This window comes from Solenopsis invicta, chromosome 1 (genome assembly GCF_016802725.1).
Source record: "Solenopsis invicta isolate M01_SB chromosome 1, UNIL_Sinv_3.0, whole genome shotgun sequence".
NCBI classification, from domain to species: Eukaryota; Metazoa; Arthropoda; class Insecta; order Hymenoptera; family Formicidae; genus Solenopsis; species Solenopsis invicta.
The window spans coordinates 15,995,366-16,017,601 of record NC_052664.1 but is presented as its reverse complement, the minus strand read 5'-3'; the positions used below and the strand labels follow the sequence as shown (position 1 = coordinate 16,017,601).

The 22,236-nt window shown below is 39.2% G+C and overlaps 1 protein-coding gene across 1 annotated transcript; it reads right to left on the bottom strand.

The window, feature by feature from the left end:
• Window positions 1–2,603: 2,603 nt before the first annotated feature.
• Window positions 2,604–14,310, bottom strand: LOC105192833. The gene is made up of 3 exons (XM_026132218.2): window positions 11,844–14,310; window positions 4,640–4,919; window positions 2,604–3,776 (listed from the first exon to the last, which is right to left on the bottom strand). The coding sequence occupies exons 1-3, from the start codon at window positions 11,980–11,982 to the stop codon at window positions 2,648–2,650; spliced, it is 1,548 nt and encodes a 515-aa protein (XP_025988003.2). The 5' UTR covers window positions 11,983–14,310; the 3' UTR covers window positions 2,604–2,647.
• Between the last annotated feature and the right edge of the window lie 7,926 nt (window positions 14,311–22,236).

The window sequence follows — 22,236 nt, the reverse complement described above, 5'->3', positions numbered from 1 at the left end:
CGCCTCGCGCGAGACGCTCAATGGAACCCCTCAGGCGTGACTTAGCGAGATTACTTTGTCAGCTTGGAAAAAAAAACGTAACTCAAACGCCGTAGATATAAATCAGTAAAGAGATACGTGCGCTAACGTGCACGGGCTGAAGGATATAATGAGATTTATGATGGATTGGATGCTCCTCAGCTAAAATTTTAATTCCCGAAATTGTGCACGCCGCGGGAGTGTTAACTCATTTATATCCAACGTTCGGCTTTCGCAACATGTTGTACCGATCGTAAAGTCTGCATGATGCAATTGGATCTAACCATGAATATAGAGTAGTTGCTTGTACAATTGGATTGTGAATATATTTCACGTTTAACAGTTATGGCCAAATATATTTAAGCTTCTTATCTTGCAAATGTTGAAAAGAATACTATGGCTTACTAAAGATGTTCTTTTTTTTTAGTATTCCAGCACAATTGTATAAAATAAAAATCTTTACAAATTAAGAAAGTGTTAAAATTTTAGAAATTGGAAAAGTAGGATTGCCTCAAACTCTCGTTAGACTAACAAAATGGATAAAGTCGTGAGAGTGGTCGATAAAAGACTAAATATACATACCTATATGGGTTAGACGGGTTTATTCAAATTGACGACCGGCGTGACGAGGCTAATTCTGAACTAGGCGAAAAATCGGGAACAGAATCTCTACGGTGTAATAGGAAGTTGGCGAGTGTAGTTGGCTGGCGGTGGTTTCTCTCCATTTTAGCGATACGCTATCCGGTCGATCTGTCTCGCTCGTACGAGACATTATTATATGTAACTGGAACGATCTTGATGCGTGTGTTATTTCTCGGTGCTTGCTCGCAACCTGCCGTCCTAAATGCTGATAGCAAGCCCCCAGTCTGATCGATATATACTCGAAGAGTACGACGGAAAACTTTTCTTCGCCTTACGGCCATCGTGTCTCTCTGGGAAGTTTGCGAGTTCAGTTATTGCATTTTGAAGTCGCAGTGACATTTGAAGAATCAGCGAAGCGACACCTCGAAGAGTGCTCGGCACTCCGTGAATGTCTAGGAATAATTTCAGCGTTCCGCGAACCGACTTGTCTCTTTCCCTCTTAGAACGGAAATGGCATTCCGCTTTTATCTTTCGTGCCTTGTAACAAGTTTCAAAGAATGCGGATGCGCGACGGCTTCCTTATGATCTATTAAATCTAGTTACGACCTTGATCGCGCACCCGCGTCGCGTCCGATACGAGTCGTAAAACTTATCTGGGAGAATCGCGGTCCCATCTCGAACGATCGTACCTTTGTTTGCTTTCGCCGCCATGAAATTTATCTTCTGTCTCGGATGCTCGCGCACAGGAGCCGTCGCCGTTCTCTACGATTTTATCAGCGAAAAATATGTTTGATGCAGTAGTGCGTAACGCCGTTTTGCATCGGGCGGTCTCATATCTAATCGCAGTCGATAACGACAGCGATAGAAATTTCCTTGGGCCGTTTGAGGCGCGAGGCATTTGACCCATCGTGTAGAACGAGATCTTGAACGCTAATGGATGACCACCAAACCGCCACTTTAGCGAGATTGAAACTGTCGTTCACACGTACCGAGCATGATGGATGCGGTGCTTTATAAAGTCGTTCGCTCCTCGTACGTACTCGTTAACTCAAGAGACTCTTACCTTTCCTATGCTTTCCTTCCCGTAAATAGCGCGTTCGTTTCGTCTCATTTGATAAACGTGTCAGACGGTTGAGGCCACGGCGCGGCGCGGCGGCGCGAAAAGCAGTTCTAGCTGTTAAAGGCGTTTGAATATTTCGAAGTGCACCGAGTCTTATGCCTTGAAAGCTATCAGCTTTGCTTTCGTCGTTTTAGGTGGTTTCCAATTATTGCGTTCGACCATTACAAACTCAAGCATCAATCTTGAAGACTCATCAAACATGCCTTTGTCATTTTAAATGCTTTCCAATTATTGTGCCCCGGTTGCTGCAGCAATAATTTCAAGCATTAAGACTGAAAAGCGTGACGCCTGCTTTCGTTATTTTACACGTTTTCCAATTATCGTGCCCGGTTGCGATACGATTTTTTACTTACCAAGTCTGAAAAGCGTCAAGCTTGCTTTTGTCTTTTTTACATGTTTCTTATTATTGTACTTGACCGTAATAATTTGAGATACAACACTCGAGAAACGCCACTGTTATTCTTGTTTTATCACTGGTTCTGCACGCTATCATTTTCTGGGTGACCTGTTTTATTTCGAAGGGGACGACATGAATGGTAGGCGAACGTTTAAATTATTTCTGTACTCTTGGACTTTAATGGAATAAACCAAGCCTTTCTGTTCTTTGCATTATTGAATTATGTCTCTCAAGTCGAAGGCAATCACTAATAAAGACAAATATAATTTATTTAATACTTTTGTTCCAAGAAAAAGAAAGAAATTATATGTATAGATTACGTGTCTTTGCATCCAATTACATTTTGTTATTAACACAGAACAAATATTGAACATAGTTTTAATGTTTCAACTTATTTAAAGTTATATAGACGTCAGAGTTATCTTAAAAGTATATCTTAAAGTTATCTTAAAGTAGTAAGGATTGGTTGATAGATAATACGACACGAAGATTTTAAAAAGAATTTTTATTATTTACAATATCACTATAATCTATGGCAGGGCGTCGAGATCAGCCAAGGCGATCTTCATCCTCGTCTTGAGTTCGTCTGCATAACGTAAAGCGGATTCGTCGATCTTAACGTCTTCCATCAAGAGATCGCAATCGAGATGTCGGCTGTCGCAAGCCCGGTGATGGTGCTTGAGCACGTCGTTTGAGTCTAGATGATGAGCCCGTCTAGTGGATGGGTTTAGCGTGGTCAGAGCATAGTGATTGTGCACCGTTAACGCGCGCCTCGTGGAGACGAAACTTTTCACCGAGTCGCCCTCGGGCGAAATACTGGCCGTTCTCATGGTATCCAGATAGTCTGTATACTCGGCCGAGCGACGGAGTTCCTCGTCGAGTCCGGTCAACCGATCGGTCTGACTCTTGTTTTGCAACTCGGGAAAGAAATAGGCATTCCGCACAGAGTACGAAGCGAAGGAGTACGAAGCGAAGTCCTTGAAGCTCCTGCCGAGTTTCACACGCTCGTCCAACAGCAATTCGTGCCAGGTCTTCCGACGCGTCGGTACAATTGCCTCGTCGATGTCAATTGGTACCACGAACTCTGACCGGTGAAGGTTTTCGTAGAAGCAATGGTTATACGGGATCAGCTCCATTCTCCTCTTTGTCCAAATGTCCTTGCTGAAGAACCGCCTTCGAGCTGTCTTCTCGTTTGGCAAATCACCCGGTAGGTCAAGCGTGAACCATCGTACTACGTTCGATCGCTCGTACAAGCGCAACACTTTCAGTACGTTCTCATGCACATTAAATACATAGAAGTAAAAGAGCTTGGCGCCAAGAATACGATGTAGCTCGACAAAAGCTATTAGTTTGTGCGATATATCCTCGTCGAAGTCCAATCCTTTAATGCACAGGGTGAATTGTTGGCGCCTTTTCCGGTCGGCGAAAGTCTCGTCACCTAATTCCGAGCGGATCGTTAAACTATGACTAGTATTTTCGTAGCAGGGATTCAGACCCACGTGAACCCGAGACGCATTGCGTATCGAGCCGTCCAACGGCAATTGACAATTTACAAGAATTCCGGTGTAACTGTCCGCTGTGTCGTCCCATTCATCTAACCAGATCGTCGAGATGAGCGCCTCCACGCTCAACGATCGTATCCTCCCGTGCTCCCGGTACCTGAAACATAATGAAACTGAGACGCTTAATCCATCGTTTCCGATCGAAAGAACGTGTTAGTTTATGTCAAGTATCCCGGTGGAAAGCATTTGCAGACTGTAATTTGCATTTGTAGAGACATTTATAACGTGGTCTTTCAACCATGTATTTTAAACGAATATGCTCCGTTTCGCGCCGCTGCTAACATTTGCATCACTCAGCCCTAACGCTACTCGAAACAATTAACTTGTATGCAAAAGAGGGAGTTCAACCTGTGTTAGCAAAATTTAATTTCGTAGAGATTAAAAGTATGTAATGAATTTAAACATACTTTATCCAACATGCATTATTAATGCTTAAATATGCCTTGGGTCATAAATTTACATTAAGTTTGCTAAAAAGAAACAAGCGCTCCAACATTTTTCTCAAATGTCAAAATTGGAAAAAACGAGCAAATAGATTGATTAATTGATAACGTTAGAAGTTGGTTGTCTGTCATTCTCAATCATTGAAATGCAACGATATAAAACTATGTTTAATTAATTAAGGCATAGCTAAGCTTGAAATTTAAAACACATTGTATTGAATTTTTAATTGATTATAATGTACTTTAGTAGGCTAATGAGATAGAGGAAGTATTTATATTAATAACTTAAATAACAAATTTAATTATCTTAATTATTTTAATTGTCGATCTCATTGAATTTCCATTAGGGAAATGTTGATACTAATTTAGTCGATGTGTCATTGCGCAATTTGTAGAGGCGATAGATGATAGCACTCGTTTATGAGTATCCTTCAGTGATTCTTTTCTCTTGATACTTAGCGTTCGTCAGAGATAGACGAGTAACGGGTTGTGTATCGCGACGTGAAAAATGGCTCACCATATAGTGCAGAAGAGCGCGGAGGGCGGTAGGACTCCTCGTTTAACGCCAATCACTCTGATGCTTGGGTAACCGGCGATTCTGAGGTCCAAGTGGGCGCTGTACAGGAAGAGCTGTCCCGGGATTGTCTCGAGCCATTTCGTGCCGGGCAGCTCGTATGCGTTTAACGCCATTCCGCGCGTTCCATTACCGTCGCACTGCATGGTGGGCCTGTAATCGAGTGCCAATCTTCGGGCCCACGAATAAGCGACGATGCTTCTTGTACCCGGCGGTTCACCCCCTAGAACACGCGCAAAGAATGACGCTAAGAAGTCGTTTGATTGGAACGAATGAAGAAAGCGCGTTACACGTGCGAATGGAGAAGTTAATTGTGGGGCTCGATGAAGAGAATAATGCTAACTCACGTTTTTGTTAAGGGAATAATGCACACGCTCTGTACTAGATATCACGAAGTCGGCACTATCTTCGTAATGCGTTTATCTTTTAAAACGCAATTAAAATTTCCGACTTTTATTTCTAGTCGCGTATTATAAAAAGTATATTGCGCTTGTATTCTGCAAATGCATTTTATGCACCATTGAATTACTAAATGTATTATGTTGAAGCAAAAGGATAAAAAGTTAAATAAGATAAGTGTATCCAATATAGCTTACTTGCTGTTTCTAAGTAGTTTCGTGAATGGAACAAATAACGCTAATATATCGTACAGGCTGCCAACGTGACGTGTTTGCAACAGTTGATTGCTCAGTTTCTGTATTCAGTTGTTGATAATAAAGTTAAAAGTAGAATTTTCTTAATTGTTTCTCATGATTTAATATTTCGAAGGAAAGTTACAGCTTACTGAAACTATCAAGTGATGGTTATTTGTCCCCACAGTTCATATTATTGTAGCTCTATATCTATACTTTACAACGCTGTATTTAATTTATATTTTTGTCGTGGCATCCTATTTATAGTCAAGAAAGAAAACTCTTTGTAAGATAGAACCAATATGGCCTAGATCAATAATGAATACATATTGATTATAATGTTTTTTACTTTTGTTACTTCAGATCATAAATTTTCATCTATTTACTAGTGGAACTCTGATTCGTAAGCCATGATTTTAAGAAGGAAAAGTTAAGATTATTTACTTAATGGATTGCTAACAAAAATATTATAGTTCTTTGTGTATTTTTATATATTAATATGCTAATAAATATATTTATGTTAATAAACTTACAAGCTTATAAATATAACATTAGATCACTTTATTATCTATTCTTTTCTAATACTTTTTGTGAAAAAAAAAGAAAACATGTAATTAAGTAATATTGAATATATGTACTCAATATTACTTAATTACATGTTTTCTTTTTTTTTCAATACGACCTAAATAACACTTTTTTTTTAATTTTACTGTATTTACGTAAATATTTGAAATTATTCCATATTTGAAATTAATATTTAGAAATATTGTTTACTTTGAATCTGGTCATTAGTTTTTAATTTTAAACTAAGCAAAAAATTAGAAAAGATCCCAAAGCTTAGGCTACATAGGGTATAGTTACCTTAGCATCAAATTAATAGTCTCAATAATATTAATGCTACATTATTTTTTAATTTTCTTTTATATGTTAAAATAAGATAGTTTCTAAATAATAATATTTTTGTGGGAAAATATATCACTATTATTTTCAGGCATTTTTATAAAATTGCATTCAAATTTGTTAAGTTTTTTTTATAATTATAAACAAAGAAACACCTTTGATATGGAATCTCTAAATATGGATAAAATGGATAAAATTGGGAAATATGGATAAAATTTGGAGCAATTTTTACATTTGTATCTTATTGTTTTTGAAAAGTATACCACTAATTACAATTGAGAAAAACAACTTATTTTTAGATAATTAATTTGTACTAAGATTTTAATAGGCAAAGATGTTTCAAATAAAAATTTGCAATAAATTTAGCACTGCAGAGATCGAAAGTGAGTAGGATATCGAAAATAAAATATCTGAACAATAAATATTTTTTCATGTCCATATTAATTATAAAATGTCATCCATTTTTTAAAGATCTTATAATATAGATAAAAAATTTTTTAATTTTGTATTTTTACGTATGACGCATTAGATATTAGAATGATTTAGAAATTTATTTCGTTTTGAGTAGTATTTATATTTTAATATGATGTCCTGATTTGAATATACATATTATATAATACAGCATAACTTTTATTAATTTTATATAGTAAATTTTGCTCAAATTAGAATTTACAGTGTTTAGATATGATGCTTTCTTCATATATTTCTATATTATCCAGATTCAAAGGCGAATAATGCATATTCATGTAACTCGTGTTACTCTATACTCAAAGTTTCATCCGAGTTAACTAATTAACTAGTTTCTGTTGACTGTGTTTTCTTGTAAGAGCAAGTGTGCTCGGCGCAACCGCTAATACACGCTGTGTATACTCTCACTGCATACTGTCCGTAGCTTATCAGAACTTTTATGCTATTACACCGATAGTATCGCTTGCATTCCGCTTACTAGTATATCATCTTATAATTTCCACGAGGCTGTGCTCGTTTTAATGAACGTTAACTTATTGTCGAAGATCGATTCTCGATTTTATTCGCCGCGAAGATCGCGAGTCGATGCGAAGACATTGACTCTACGTACACCGGACGGAAATGACGCGTTTATGCACAAGAAACGAACGTGCCGTATTATGAATGCATTCACGTTCGCTCGGTCTCGCTATGCTTGAATTAGAAAATTCGCTTCAGTATCGCTCACTCGCTTATCAGTGCCGCACGATAGTTCTCGTAATTGCAATTACCATATATTTCAGCGGGACGCTCTGGTAATATTCAAAGGGAGAAAAGCGCAGGCAGAAAGAGAGAGAGAGAGAGAGAGAGGGAGGGAGAATGAGCTGGGCGGAATTTCAATCGGCGCGATCGCTAATTAGGCTCCCTAATGTTGAATACTCGCCGCCTATCCCGTATTCCGCGGAGAAACTCGTTCTACATGCGGCCACGAGCCGGAGCGCGGACTCGTAGCGAGATACCCATTCTTTTTTCTAGACATTAATGCATTTATAATAAATGTATTTATGGAATACGACAGGGTTCGCGCGGATGCAGATTCCGAGTGCGCTCTGCACTTGGAGGGTGATAATAAATCTACGCTGTTGATAGCTTTAAGGACTCTCGTTACGTCTCGTTTATAATTATTTCTGCGAGACAGCAGACCGTGGTGACGGCAGAGGCGGCGACGGCGGCGATGGTGGTGCTGGCGGCGATGACGACGGCGGCGACCGGACGAGAAAAAAGAGATAAAGCAGAAAAAAAAAACACAAAAATATGAAACGTCGCACAGCGTGTCCGCGGGTAAATTTATGGCACTATATACGTTTCGTGACTCGTCTCGTTTGCAATTACTCGTCTTCGACGTATATGGATCGTGAGCGTTATTGACGGGGACGCCCGGGAACTATTTCCCGGACGATCTCGGCGCCCGAGAGAGCGTATGGGTAACGAGAAGACCTGGTCGACGACGAGCCTACTGATCCATCGTCTCCGCGGGCGACGCGACGCGACGAACGGGGGGGGTCGTGATGATCGTCCCGTCATGGTGTGTCGTTAAAAGTCGGCGTTTGACCCAACCGGAGCCGGGGCCCGACCGTGGTATTACGTGTTTGCGTGCCACGAGTATTCTTCGTGACTCCGTGCCCTTTACTCGCCCGCCTCCTCTCGACCGTCCGTCGCGGCTACGCTCCGCGAGCTTTACGAGAAGGTAAACGCGGGCCCGCGCGCGAGAGAGGCATTCGTACCATGCTAGAAAATACGCTAATGCACACCGGCGCGGCGTTCTCATGGAAATCGCACTGTCAGGGTGGAGAGAGCGAATCTACGGCTAGCTACAGAGATAAATCTGCGAATAAATCGTGCCGATTTTTAAGGCCCCGCCGCCTAATTAGTTAGAAATTACTCCCGACAAGGAGAACACTTGTCTTTAACTAATTGAAGTACGTGACCCCAAAACTCGTACATCTTGATAAGAATCGCAATTATTACCCATCGCGCATCGTTATTACCCGAGTAATTATCTAAATCTGTTCGTTTCCACGTCATAAAAATAATCTAAGTTTATATTCACAATTTGTATTAAGCGTTAAACGCGTGTATGCGTGTATGGCTGTTTGATTCTCGTCCGTGAAAGACGATCTTCTTACGAGGCAGACGAATCTCGAAGGCTCTTGTCGAGCTGTGGTTCATGAATACGATATCTCTCCCGGTCTGCAGTCTCGGTCTCGGCCGTACGATCGGCTGTCATAATTCCCGCGAAATGTTTGTATGGTAGAAGGCGAAGGTGAATTACACGAAAGCGCACGAGTCGACGGGCGGTCACTCGATGAATCACGTCATAAATTACGTCGACTAATGAAGTCGCTACTACCAAAGAACAGCGCCGAGATTTACGTCCTTGGCGAGCTTTATTCCAAAGCTCCGGAGGTTTATTTATAACTTCGTATCGCCTTCCTTTTGCACTCACGCACCCGATGCGTTATCTTCGTATTTTTTTCGTAGCTTCCCTTTCTCTCTCTCTCTCTCTCTCTCTCTCTCGCGTGCGCGCGCGCGGGGGGTACGAAGCGCGTAAGCGGCGCACAGGGCGTTGCGTGCAGGGCTCCGGTTGAATCTTCGCGGTGCGTAGCGCGCGTTGATCGGTATCGGCCCTCGAAGCGAGCCATTTATGTAGTCATATTCGTTATTAGTATTAGAAAGCGTAGTGCCCGTGCAATTACTCGCGATGAACGTGCATTTAAAAAAGCAGATAGCAGCACTCTTCATTCTCCGCACGGCCGGATAACATTTCAATGCTGAGAATCTTCACGAGACTAGGAAATAGCGCGTACCGAGTAACAAACGCTCGCGGGTACTTCGAACAAGTTTATTGCGTGCGAATCTTCATACCGTGTCAAGGAACTTTAGTTTATACGATAACTAAACTGTTGCACGAGTTGTACGTTAACTGCCACTGTTACTTTTATATTTCCCTCCCGTTTCCGTCGCCATTATCGTACGTAAAGATAAAAAGATGGGCGTTCCTTCTTTGATTTGTGACGTATGTGATGTTCGTATAATGTTACATATAACTCATATGTAACATTATACGAACATCTTATGTGGTATAAGGTGCTTTTAGGCTGTTACTAACAATATATATTTTTATCTTGCATTGTCTAAATAAGCAATTTGTTAATAACACTCTGTGTGTAACAAATAACATTTTTTTAGATCACAAACTAGATAAGAGGATTCTTACAGATTTTTTGAAAACGAATCCGCAAATGAAATTGCTGTATCACTTTGTATTTGTGACAATTAGATTTAAAGCCAAAACTTACTTTTAGGTACATTTTAGTCAACATAACTCAAAAATGTAATATGATAGAGCAATTTCATTTACAAATACGTTTCCAGCAATCTAAAATCTATAATATTCATGTATTATATTAATAACTGCTTAATGCAATTTAAAATTTAAAATTATAGTTGAAAGAAAGGAAAAGTGGTCTGCTTACGCAATTTAAATACCTTGCACATAACGATTTTTGGGATTGTCAATCATAAACGTATGATCTAAATTGTCAAATATAATTTGTTTGAACAATGAATGTTTAAACAATTTTTTAAAATTTTGATTTTAATAAAATCAAATAACATTGTTGAATTCTACGAGAAAATTACGTATAAGTACTGCACTATTTTTCCGCCATTTTATTTGTAAAACTATGATTGTTTATATCCGACTACATATTATATTTGACAATTTTGATTATAAATTCATAATCGACGAATTCTGCAGGTATATAAACATAAGCGGATCATTATCACTCTTTATTCTTTTAATTTATAATTGTAAATTTTACATAAAGCAGTTGATGCAATACGTGAGTTTTATAGATTTTAAATTGCTAAAATTTGTAAATAAAATTGTTTTATTACGAAACATTTTTGAACTATTTTAGCTCAAAAGTATACAAAGTAGTCATTTTTGGCATGTTTAAATCCAATTTTCTCTGAAATGTTACGTTATAAAAATAAAGTAACTTCATTAGCGGATTCATTTTCAGCAACTAAAAATCTATAAGCATCATTTTGTTTGGATTGTGATCTAAAATTTATGTTACAGTATAATTAAAATACGTAATTAGAATCTGTCAGATGATTACAACTCTATTATAAAATTTTATTGAATAATTTCTTAAGTATTAAATTATGAAAATGTAAATAATTATTAATTTTAAAATAATTATTTTCCATAATAGTTAATAGGACTTTCAAATTTAAAAGGAATAATTAGAAACGAAGACTAATGAGAGTCAGGCGCGAATCATAGTGTGCAATAGAATTAATGAACAAAGTTTATTTTACATATTTATTTAAAACAAACTTTATTAATTATGTTGCGCACTGAAATGCGCGTCTGCTTCTCACTAATTCTTTTTTCCTAATTACTACTTTTAATATTATTTTGATGTTTGAGTGTAAAAAAAACGAGTTTCTTTACACTTATTTGTAAAAATATATTTTGACGCATGCATCACATTATAAAACTCTGTATGAATTTAATATAACAAATTGCTTTGACAAATTGCTTTTTTTATAAACATCTGTAACAGTAAGAACATAATATTGATTTTTTTCGGTTTTATATATTTATATTTTATATATTCATACTTTGTTGACTGTTTAAAACTTAAAATTATGCTTCGTGAAGGAAGAACAAATATATTTATTGATTTTACAAATTTTTTTTCAAACAGTTTAAAAGAAATTTAATTCGGTAAAGAATAATAATGGTAATTAAAAATGATTGCTTAAACGAAGTTTCTTGAGAATCTACTATAACATAGGAAAATCTACTAGGTCATAGATTTCATAATCGACTTCACCGCGAAATCCTTCAAGTTCAAAAGGTTAATCGAATTCGCGAGATGTCACGTTACGTGAAACAAGACCGATTTGTCTCACGATTTTATCTGTAATCACACAACAACTGATTCGCGTGGCAGCAAAAATCCCGCTAGATGCCAATGCGTAGCGTTAGCTCCTTTCAGGTTGCGCCGACGAACCGTTCGCCGATAACAAAAGGGCAAGGGTCGCAGCGGTTGCGCCCTGCGCAGAGGTGCCGGACGAGGAAAATTGCTTACCAGGCGTGGGAGGAGGATCGGTTGGTGGATCCGGGAGTCGTGCTGGCGGCGAGTCCAGCAGAGTCAGGATGCACAACGCGGTGACCAAGACCGCGGCGAGTCCCACTCTGCATAATCTCCTCGTTCCCGCGACCGGCATGCTGCTCGTTTTCTCTGTTATTATTTTTACCCGTAGCAAAAATCTTCATTCGTCGCGCGCGTTTGTCATGAGCGCAACGGGCGACGACATGTCCCGCTGACAGTTTTTATTTCGCTAGACGCCTCTGCAAGCGGAGTTTGCCGATAATGCACTTCAGCCACGAATGCATCTCGGACGTTGACACGTGAGGTCAGCGCTGTGCAATTCACGCAGTTTTCACTTCATTCTATATACGACCTTTTTGTTTTGTCACGCGATATGACGCACGTGGTCCTTTCAAATCGTTCACAGCTTCGCAATCCCTTCACACGGTCCCCATTTTATTTTTTCTACAACATTCTTTCTGCGTGTTGCGTGTATTTTGTCAAATAACTTTTCAATTTCATTCACACGCAGCGACGTGATTTGCGTGAAGATTTAGCCACGGTTTGCTAACGAACTAGTTGTAGATAATTATTCGAGTTGCTGCCTACTTGGCGGCACGAACTTGCTCTGAATCAGGTTCCCCTCATCTCTCTTCGGGTGATCTCATCCGGATCGATCTGTCGGCCGCCTTCGGCTCGGCACGCGTTCTCGCGATGCATCGGAGGAAGCGATCGGCGCTAGTCACGTAGTAGTCTCTTGAAAGATCCGTTCGTCACAGAATCAGTGTATTTTCAATGGGGACAGATACGGAGTAAAATGCGCGGCTGTGAACGCGTCGCCGCACCGTCCGCCCGTGGGTTCCGGAGCGAGCGCACGAATCTGCCTCTCCGCTTCGTTTCGCGCGTAAAAAGCGCCGTGCTCGATGTCCCGACCTCCCACGCGATCACGACGACATGCTGCTGCTTCTTCCTCGGCTTTGTAGGCAGACGACGACCATGTATGGTCGTCCCGAGGGGTCCGCGTTCTCCTGCCTCCGGGCTTTCGATAATTCAATTATTCCGATCCGTTCCGATCTCCGTGTCGAAGGGTTTCTCTGGCCCGATCCCGAGCTTTTTTTCTCCCCCTCTCTCTACGAGTCATTGAAGCGCGAACATTTTTGAAGAGCCCGTGGGCTGTGCCGATGGCGTTGCGATTGCATCTCGCCGGGGTAAAAAAGCCAGGGGCTCACGTGCGCCGCACACTAGCGTGACCATTTCGAATTCATTTTCGCCTCGACCCGTCGAAAGTGGAACGGACTCGGTCGGGAATGACGCGGCGCGCCTCTTTTTTAATCGTCACATTCCACGCGCGGTTGGACTGATTTCGCAGGCGTGAGAAGCGCGCCTCGGAATTAAATTTGCCGCCGGCCGGCGCGGCGTCACGGTGCGATACCCCCGGTGTAAACTGTTCGCAAACCAAAGCTCAAGCGAGCGCGATCGGAATCTCCCGCGAATTAATTTACGACGTCCGTTTTAATCCGCGCTCTTTCTCTCTCTCTCTCTGTTTGATAGCCGTGACTTCCCTCGGATTATCCTCTCGCGCACTTGGAAATTAAATTCTCGTAAACGGCGAAGACGTACGGGAGATATAGATCGAGGGCTTGAGCCTGATCTTTGCGATTATCTTGATCCGCACTTGTATACTTTACTGGCTTTCTGTAGCTTCTCATCGAGAAGCAATTAATCGAATACGTTTCACATGACACATGACACGAATCGGAGGACTCTTTCTATTTTTTTTATTCTCTCTCTTTCTTTCTCTTCCTTTCTGTGTCGGCGATATCGTCGCTGTTGGTACATGAGGGGCACGTGCACGCGATCGGATCTCGGTGACTTTCCTCTCGCAGCCGCCTGTTGGCGGGTTGCACGTGGTCGGCGGATCGACCAACAGGATTGATGCAACCTGGCCTGCGCGAGAGTCGAGAGCGTACTGCGTTCGAGCGGGAGGTTAACGCGCCACCGGGGCCTCGTACCGAGGCACGACGGCGACTTTGGACCCGTTGCCTTAGCATGCCTCGCCAATGCGCCTTGCTATACCCCGTCCCTACTCGCCTTTACCTTGCCTCGTCTCGACCTAGCTCTTCTTGACTTGCTTTGACTTGCCTCTTAGCTTAGCTTTATCTCGCTCTCCGGTTGGTTGGTCGGTCGGTCGGTCGGTCGGTTGTCGGTTGTGCTCCTTGTCCACCCTGACAACGTTAGTTGAGTTTACCTTGTCGCAACCTTGTGAATCGCGTCGCGTTTCACGTGCTTCTCTCTTTTCATGTCTGTTTCCTTCTTTTTCCTTGTCGTTTTGCACCTCCGTTTTGTCGCTTCTGTATGCCATTAGTCTCCTCTATGCTCATTACGCGGCACTAATTAGTTTTTGTGGTGTTTCTCGTTTTGATAAATTGATGTTCAGTTGATATATAAATATTAACATTGTAACCAATTTATATTTAATTGTCAGATACTTATTTTAGAAGATTAATTTTTACGAATTAATATACACATCGTTATTTTCATACATCTTTTTTTTATGCTTTAATGCTACAGTTTTTTGGATAAAATTTAACAATTGAATGTTTTGGTTTTCTGTGTCATTTTATTTCAAATGTATATACACTTTTAAAAATTGATGAAAGAATTTATTGTAATTTAACAGAAACAAAATTTTAAGCAGGTACATTAAAAAACATTTAAAGTTTAAGTCAAAAGTGTAACTAAATTTCATGCACATACTTTTCAGTTATAAATACATTAAATTTAATGTACTTTAAATTTAATGTTTAACTTAAAAATATATTAAATTTTATGACGTTTTTAACAGTATACTATTTTTAAAAAATTATATTAGAATGTATTTTGAAGTTTAATAGAAAGAGATTTAATTAGTTACTTAAATTAATTTACAAATTACTTTGCATTTTATAATTTCAGAACTTAAAGTTAAAGTTATTGATATATGCATACATACAGTATAATTATTCTATTAAATTCCATTAAATGTATATTTATATATAGGGTATCTCATTTTAATTGCCCATTTTAAATTTTTCGAAAAAAAATGTTTTGGACAAAAATTGTATGATCTAAAGGAGGACAAATGATAAAATCATTCTTTCCCACTGCCACTCGATGGCTGAGCGTGAGTGCGACGCTATCTCAGAAGTAGTTCCCAGCTTTGATCTTTCATAGTACGGATAAAAAATAAGATATCAAAATAAAACAATTGCTCTTTATAAGGAATGAATAATACATTTATGGTATCTGATCAGATTTCCAACGTTAACCATTTTTACAAAAAAATCTCAAATATTGCAAAAAAACTAATTTTTACATTAATTATTTTGAAAACTTGAAGTGTGTGTGAAATTTGGTTTGCGATATTGTTTTCAGCATTTAAAAGTTTATAAATAACATTTTGTCTATTTTAAAATAATTTTTTTACTTTAAACTAGTTAAAGATATTTTATATTTTCTTATATTAATTTAGTATAGAATAAAATTTTTAAACTTGCAATTTTTAAAGATTATGCATTATACAGGATATTCACGATTAACCTTTGGGACCTTTTAATATATTTTATCTTTTATAAATCCGATAAGGTGCTTAAAATTATGCAGATACGGCGATCCGATTTGTCTCGTTTTATATCACATACGCTGAAATTTATTTCTTTTGCATTTTCGGTGCTGTGGTTTTCATAAAAATGGCATTTACTCGGGATAAAGCATTAGCTGTGGTGTAGTTTGCGGTCAAAATTTATTATCATGGGACTTTTGTTGTATGTCCAAAAAACTGACTAATAACAGGAGAGCATCAAAGAATGATTTTGGAAGTTTCTAGGTAAGGGAGTGTTGAAGAAGCCAAGGGGAGAGTACACTACACATCTCCGGCGAATCATTCTCTTTGATGTTCTTGAGCGGCGGTTTCTTAAACATACAACGAAAGTTGCATTGAACTGTAATGGATTCTGTCTTCGGAAATTGCAGCTTGTGTTTCTTCTGAATAGACGTAATTTTGACGAAAATACAGATGAAACCTAAATTTCAACGTATAATACTATAGATGACACCTAACAAAAAACTAAATCGCTCTCTACATTTTTAAGACGATGTTAAAATCTCGAATGTTTATCATGGACAACTTGTATATTAATTAACTGTTATACTTTATTGGAAAAAAATTATATTATTTCTAATTTATCTTTTGATGTTTTTTAGCGTTAAATACACTTGGACTTTATGCAGTCTTAAAATATTTCCACATTTTGTAAGAAAAGAGCGTTTCGGTTTTATTTTGAACGTCTTAAAAAATCAATATGATTCCCACAAGAACGTTCATAGGGTTTATGACCGTGTTCATTTTTGTCAAACTGATTACCTTCCGGTATTGCTTAATTTTACAGTGATGTCGAGACGTATCGTAAATTCGTCACACGCTTTTGCGTTAGATACATCTGTTTTTCTAAAGAGTATATAACCGGCGCGATTTTCTTGGCCACCGTAACGTCGTTATCCTGCAGGACTCATATCTCCGACCGTAATAAAACGCCTTTTCCCTTTCGTTTCTCTCTTCTCATAGCTGCTTTATGCCCTTACTGCCGACTTTATCTCATCTTATCTCCACGCATTGCTTGACCTTTCCTCTTACATCTCACCGTTTTCGCCTGTTCACCCGCGTACGTTGTTTCTCGCTATTTCTTTCTATATCTCTTCCATGGATTCTCTCACGTTCGCGCCTCTTCTCATCCTCATTTCCCTTTTTCTTTATTCGCCTGACCACCGTCAGGCGTGAGCTAGTTGCTCGTGTCAAAAAATCGATCGCGTGCTGCATGATATTGACTGTACGTGTGCTATCGCACATGCGGGTAGATCGCATTTAAATCTTCCTGGCACGGCTGTCGTTACAGAGCAATCGCTGCGGATGATCTTTTTGCGGAAATTACGATAGACGCGGTTTTATTCGCGACGCGTGGAATGCGAGAAGGAGAGAGAAACCGCGTGCCAGTATCCGACGAGAGAATGCGAATGGTTGTTCTTTAATTTTTTCGCCCGTACATCGCGGTTCACACGATTTCCACGAAGCGCGGCGCGTGTGCACGACTGTCGCGAAGGCTAATGCAGTATTGATACGTATTGAGGAATGATCGCTCATTACGGGGACCGGTCGGGAGACCGTGTCTTCGATTGTACGAGTGAATAGTAGGTAAAGTCGGGGTCAGACGACAGAAGGACGAACGCCGGGAATATATCGATGTTGGTTCTCGCGTTAACAAATCTCGTGAAGCAGAATCGGTATGTTAATAACGGTCGAACGGGCGAAAAAGAAGGTGCAAATAAGGCACGGGAATACGGCACCACGGGTTTTCTCTCGTGTACACGTATGCACCACTTCCAAGACAACTGTCCCAAGAATGTCACCATCGGGTAGAAGAACAAAAGCGGGCGCAGTACATCTCACGCAATGATACAAACAGCAATCGTTCCAAACTTATTATCGCCGGTAAGAAACTCATAAATGCTTATGACTTGCTTGCCAGTTTTTTGCCGTGGCGTTCGTACGATCCAGTTAAAGCGACGTTTCGCCGGATTGACTCGGCAACCAGCTGGAGATAGACTCCAGCGCGGAGCAGCCGGAGGAGATTCGCCGCTGCGTCCCCGCTGCATCCGTGTTGCGGGACAGAGCAAGAGAGAAAGAGAGAGAGAAAGAGAGAGACGGAGGGAACAAATAAGAATGGCAGAGAAGGACAGATTGGCAGGTCGAGGGGGCGGGAGAATGGGAGTACAAAGAAGAGGTGGAGGAGCCTGGGGAGTCCCTTCGAACGTCATTTGTAATACCGGATGGCCTAATGATGCGACTGGTCGTGACAGGACGGGAATAAGAGTGGAAGCGTGCGAGCGCGTTGGAGATTCACCGTAGGTCTGTCTCCTCGCTGCGTCGCGTATCAAGGTATACACGAAAGAGGGTATATGTGGAGCGGGCTGAAGAGGCGGTCATATACATCCACGTGTCTCGGTCACTCGGTTGTTAAGGACGCGAAGAAAGCCTCGGGGACGTATTCCACCCGTCCCGTGATGCGCGACGGCGATTTGCTTCGCCGTGGTTGTAGATCACGACAAAGGGGGATCTATCTATACGTCGTGTGCGCACCACTACAATCACCGTAATATATACGCGAGTATGACTTTTTTGCCATGTGACTCTCGCGGGGAAAAGTACGCGCGCGCGCGCGCGCGCGCGTTGAAATTAATCTCCCACTGGCTGCCTCCGAGGAGCCATGATAATTTACTCGCGCGGAGGAGGTGATTGCCTTCATTGCCTGTCTCGAATCTGGCGACACGTGTGCGACTCGCAAAAAGCTGATAGTTTCATACAAGCAACTTCGACAGTCATTCAACAGAGATTGCATGCTTTTTTCGTCGATCGCAATGTGAAGTTACACGGTTTATTCCATCATCGTCAAATGGAATTTCAGTGGCAAATTTTTTCACAAATACAGAATAATGTCTTAATTAAATGAATAAGTAGATAGATTTATTTTATCTTATTGAATCAATGTAGAAAGAGCACGAGTCACGTTTCTTTTTCCCTAAATCACCTTTTTGATTATTGAATTTGAAATGGGTAGACACGTTTTCAATGTAACACTCGTTCCTGGCATTTAAAGATTTAAAGATCTAAAATTTAAAGATTTAAAATTTAAAGATCTAAATCTAGAGGTTAAAAATAAGCAATGAGAGCAGAGAGCTCATCTCCTTTTATCTTTTTGTTTAATTATTTTTTTGTTTTTATATATTAAACTCTTTATAGTTTTTAAGAAAATAATAATACGTTTACTTTTTTTTACTTGCATGACTTCATTTCTGACTAGATACTCGGTACAATTTTTATTTAATATTATGTTGTAACGTTTGCTTTGTGACCACTCCAAAGTTTTTAATTGTATACTTACTATTTATTAAGTATACACTTGAGACTGGTGAAGATTGCGGGTGGAAACTTGTTGTTCCGTCCCATATGATATCAATTTTTTAAATTGACATACTAAATTTTATTATTTATTGAACATCCTCTATATTTTTCTATTTTTGTTTTTGGCTTTTTTGGTATATATTCTTTAATTTTCTTTTTTATGATAATGTAAGTTTTAAAGTTTTTGTGTTTTGGACTTTTGTTCAATACAAGATTGAAAAAAACCTTACGTTAGATTTCTTACATCAGAGTGTTATTGTAATTTATTACAAGTTTGATATTTTTGAAAATAAAGTACTTGTAGGAGAGTAGTGATTTAACGCTGTATTATTACTGTTCTAGAATTTAGTTTTTGCTTTTATTTAAAAGATTTCTGTATAAAGATAGGTGTAAATAATCAAAAGATCATTGTAATACAATGATTAAATGACGGAGTAGCTATGGATACGTAGATCATTGTCGATAGAAAGCAAAAAATGAATTTAAAGCTTACGTTTATTTACACAATGCAAGGATTTTTACTTTGATTTGAAATTATAAATTCACAGAAGTATTAAATAATATCGAAATAACGTATCAAACGCATTTATCAAACGTTTTAACAATAAATATGAAGAGAAATAAATTTTATGTTTCTTTTTTTTAATATTTTGGCAAAAATAGTATTTTTACTATAAAAAATTAGTTTTTTTACTCCAAATAAAAAAAATGCCTGTTTTTTAATCTGCAATCAGATATAAATTGAAAATAAATGACGGAGGGATGGGGGGAAGGTAGAAGGAGAGATATGAAAGGAAACGTGATCTAAAAATAAGTTAACGCGGCGTGGATTGCGTCTAAAATTACGATATGCGATACGCGTAATCTCAAATGCGCGAAATCGAGACGTGGCGTGAGCGGAGAGCGCCTACACTCTGTAGAGTTGGTCATCTAAGATGACCAACCGCGGCGCCCGCGGAGAGAAGCCGGCCAAGGGAAACCGGACCGTGTGACCGCTCTCGGATTTTCGTCATCTCGCCGCCTCTGCCGGCACAACCGTTTATCGTTATCCTCGCTGAATTATCGCGTAATGACGCGATAGCCGCATTTCGAAACGCTCGAACGCCCGCGATCATGCTCTCTCGCTCGCTCCGCTTTGCTTCGCGTTGCGTCGCGCGATACTGTCGCGCTTAATTTTTTTAGAGTACTATAATATTATATAAAATTTTGCATTGTTTTTTTTTATTTTTTTAGTTTTATTTATTTTTTTTTCTTATTGATGTTGAGTGCAGAAAAGCGAAAAGACCAAATTTGAAATTTAAATTTTTTATTTTATACACGAGCATTTCAAAAATCAAGAATGTGCGAAAAGTATTATTGAATGACATACTTAATTAAATCTCAAAAGTTTTGTTAGTTTTGTTGGAAAAATACTTGAACTCGCGAAGAAACTATTGAAACAATAGTGTACGATATTGGAGTCGAATGGCTTTTCAATAATTTGCAATAGTTTCTTTCACTAGTCTAACAATATTTTTCCGTAAAAGCTCTCTCATAGTTTAACATGATTAATTTTATTAAATTTATTCCAGGGCCTATTTTTGAAGTGTTACAGATATTTTGAGCAAAACTTGGTTTAACCATTTTTTTTTTTTTAATACTGAGAAGCTAATATTGAATTTTGAAAAATGTAACTCGTGCCTTTTTGTCTCACCAATTTAATTAATTCCCTAAAAATACGTAGTAAAGTAAAATAAATGTAGAAGCAAAGTAAATGTAGAAAAAAATATTTAAATTATTTATTATATAAAAGGATTTAAGCATATATATAATGGCTCGTTTGCTGCCAAATGTCTAATAGATTTCAAATAAGCATTACAGCGGTGAAATAAATCAAAATTCGTACTGTAAATAATATAATAAATAGAATATAGAAGATAGAAGGATACGGCGATCCCTTTATGTATTGATCTTTCTGCCATCGGATATCATGGTGTTTCTTTATTCAATTGAGGATTTTCCGCATTTAGTTACCGGCAATGCTTCGGAACATAGATACATAAGTGTATGTACTTGTAAGAAATTGCGCTGCTGAAGTACCAAGGTATGCCCTCGAAGCGAAAGCCCACGCTGCACGCGATTCCCCCGCAAATCGTGACGGTCTTCGACGCAACGCGCTTTTCTTCCCCGCGTCACTATAGGCACGACGGTGCACTTCGGAGCACGGCGTACCTAATGATGCAGAACGTGCAACAGTGTTTTCTTGCGGCCAACTAAGTAGCGGGGATTCAAAAAATCGACAACCCGCCGTAAGTTACGTCTGCGTGGTCGTCGTCTCGACGTTAAGAAGTCCACGCAGACGCACTATAAATTACAGGCTGAGAATGATTTAAACGAATCTCCCCCAGTTTGTTAGCTTTATTTAACGCAACGGATGTCGCGGAATTATCGGTTCTCCGATACGCGCATCCCGCTGATTTATTATTCACCTGGTAATATGGTACACGCGGTGAATATATGGCGAAATTGAATGGGGAATGAATCGCATTGAAAAGTTGAAATTTGTGCGCGACGAAGGCGTTTGGACGTCACGTTTCTTGCCAGGGAGTTGACTGAAGCAAAGTGAGTTAGTGAACTAGTTTTCAGATTGCGATTGAAAAAGGTAACTTATCAGTTTATCCGTAACTTATCACTCCGATTTTCTTCAGCTGCTGTTAGACGTGTGTGTGTATGTATGTGCCATTAGTTGATTGTTGTCAAGTCAATAATATTAGTTTTATTAGACGGCATTTCAAATAGCATTATTCGCGTTTTTAGAGTACGTAATTGAGTTCTCATCTATCATTTTTAAAGAAAGACTCTTAAGAGCTGATTCTTCTGAAGTATTTTTTTTTTTTGTTATTTATCGCATTGTCTATGGATCGATTCACTGTATTAGGTTTTGTTACGGTGTTTACTTCTGTTCCGCTCGGCCAATTCTGCCGGCGCAGATGTGATCACCGAGGCCGAGCGATTGAACTTTCTCAATGCGATACCGATCGTGACTTGAGCTTTCTTTTCTTCGATCAACAACGCGACGCATTGAAATAATCGAGGGAATTGGACCGACAATGAAACCAGGCGTTGCTTGAGCGCTTTTGTTAGCGAGATTAATCAACAGTATGCTTAGATTTATCTTGGACCATAATGGCGAGACATACCGATTAACGATGCTGTTCGTCGATGTACCTCTCGCACACGCCATAAATGCGCGTTCATTACGGGAAGCGATCTTTCACAGCACGCTTCTTTAAAACCTTAAGCATCTTTTTTTTAACAAATCAAATTAAATTGCCAATATATGAATCCTTGCGGTTATTAGTTTGAATATAACAAGATTTATACACTTTTCTTAATTAGTTGTAACGAATAAAATTT

Coding starts and splice junctions, on each gene's coding strand:
- LOC105192833 (XM_026132218.2), bottom strand. CDS start 11,982: ATGCCGGTCGCGGGAACGAGGAGATTATGCAGAGTGGGACTCGCCGCG. Junction 4,920..11,843: donor CGATCCTCCTCCCACGCCTG/GTAAGCAATTTT, acceptor CGCGTGTTCTAG/GGGGTGAACCGCCGGGTACA. Junction 3,777..4,639: donor GCGCTCTTCTGCACTATATG/GTGAGCCATTTT, acceptor ATTATGTTTCAG/GTACCGGGAGCACGGGAGGA.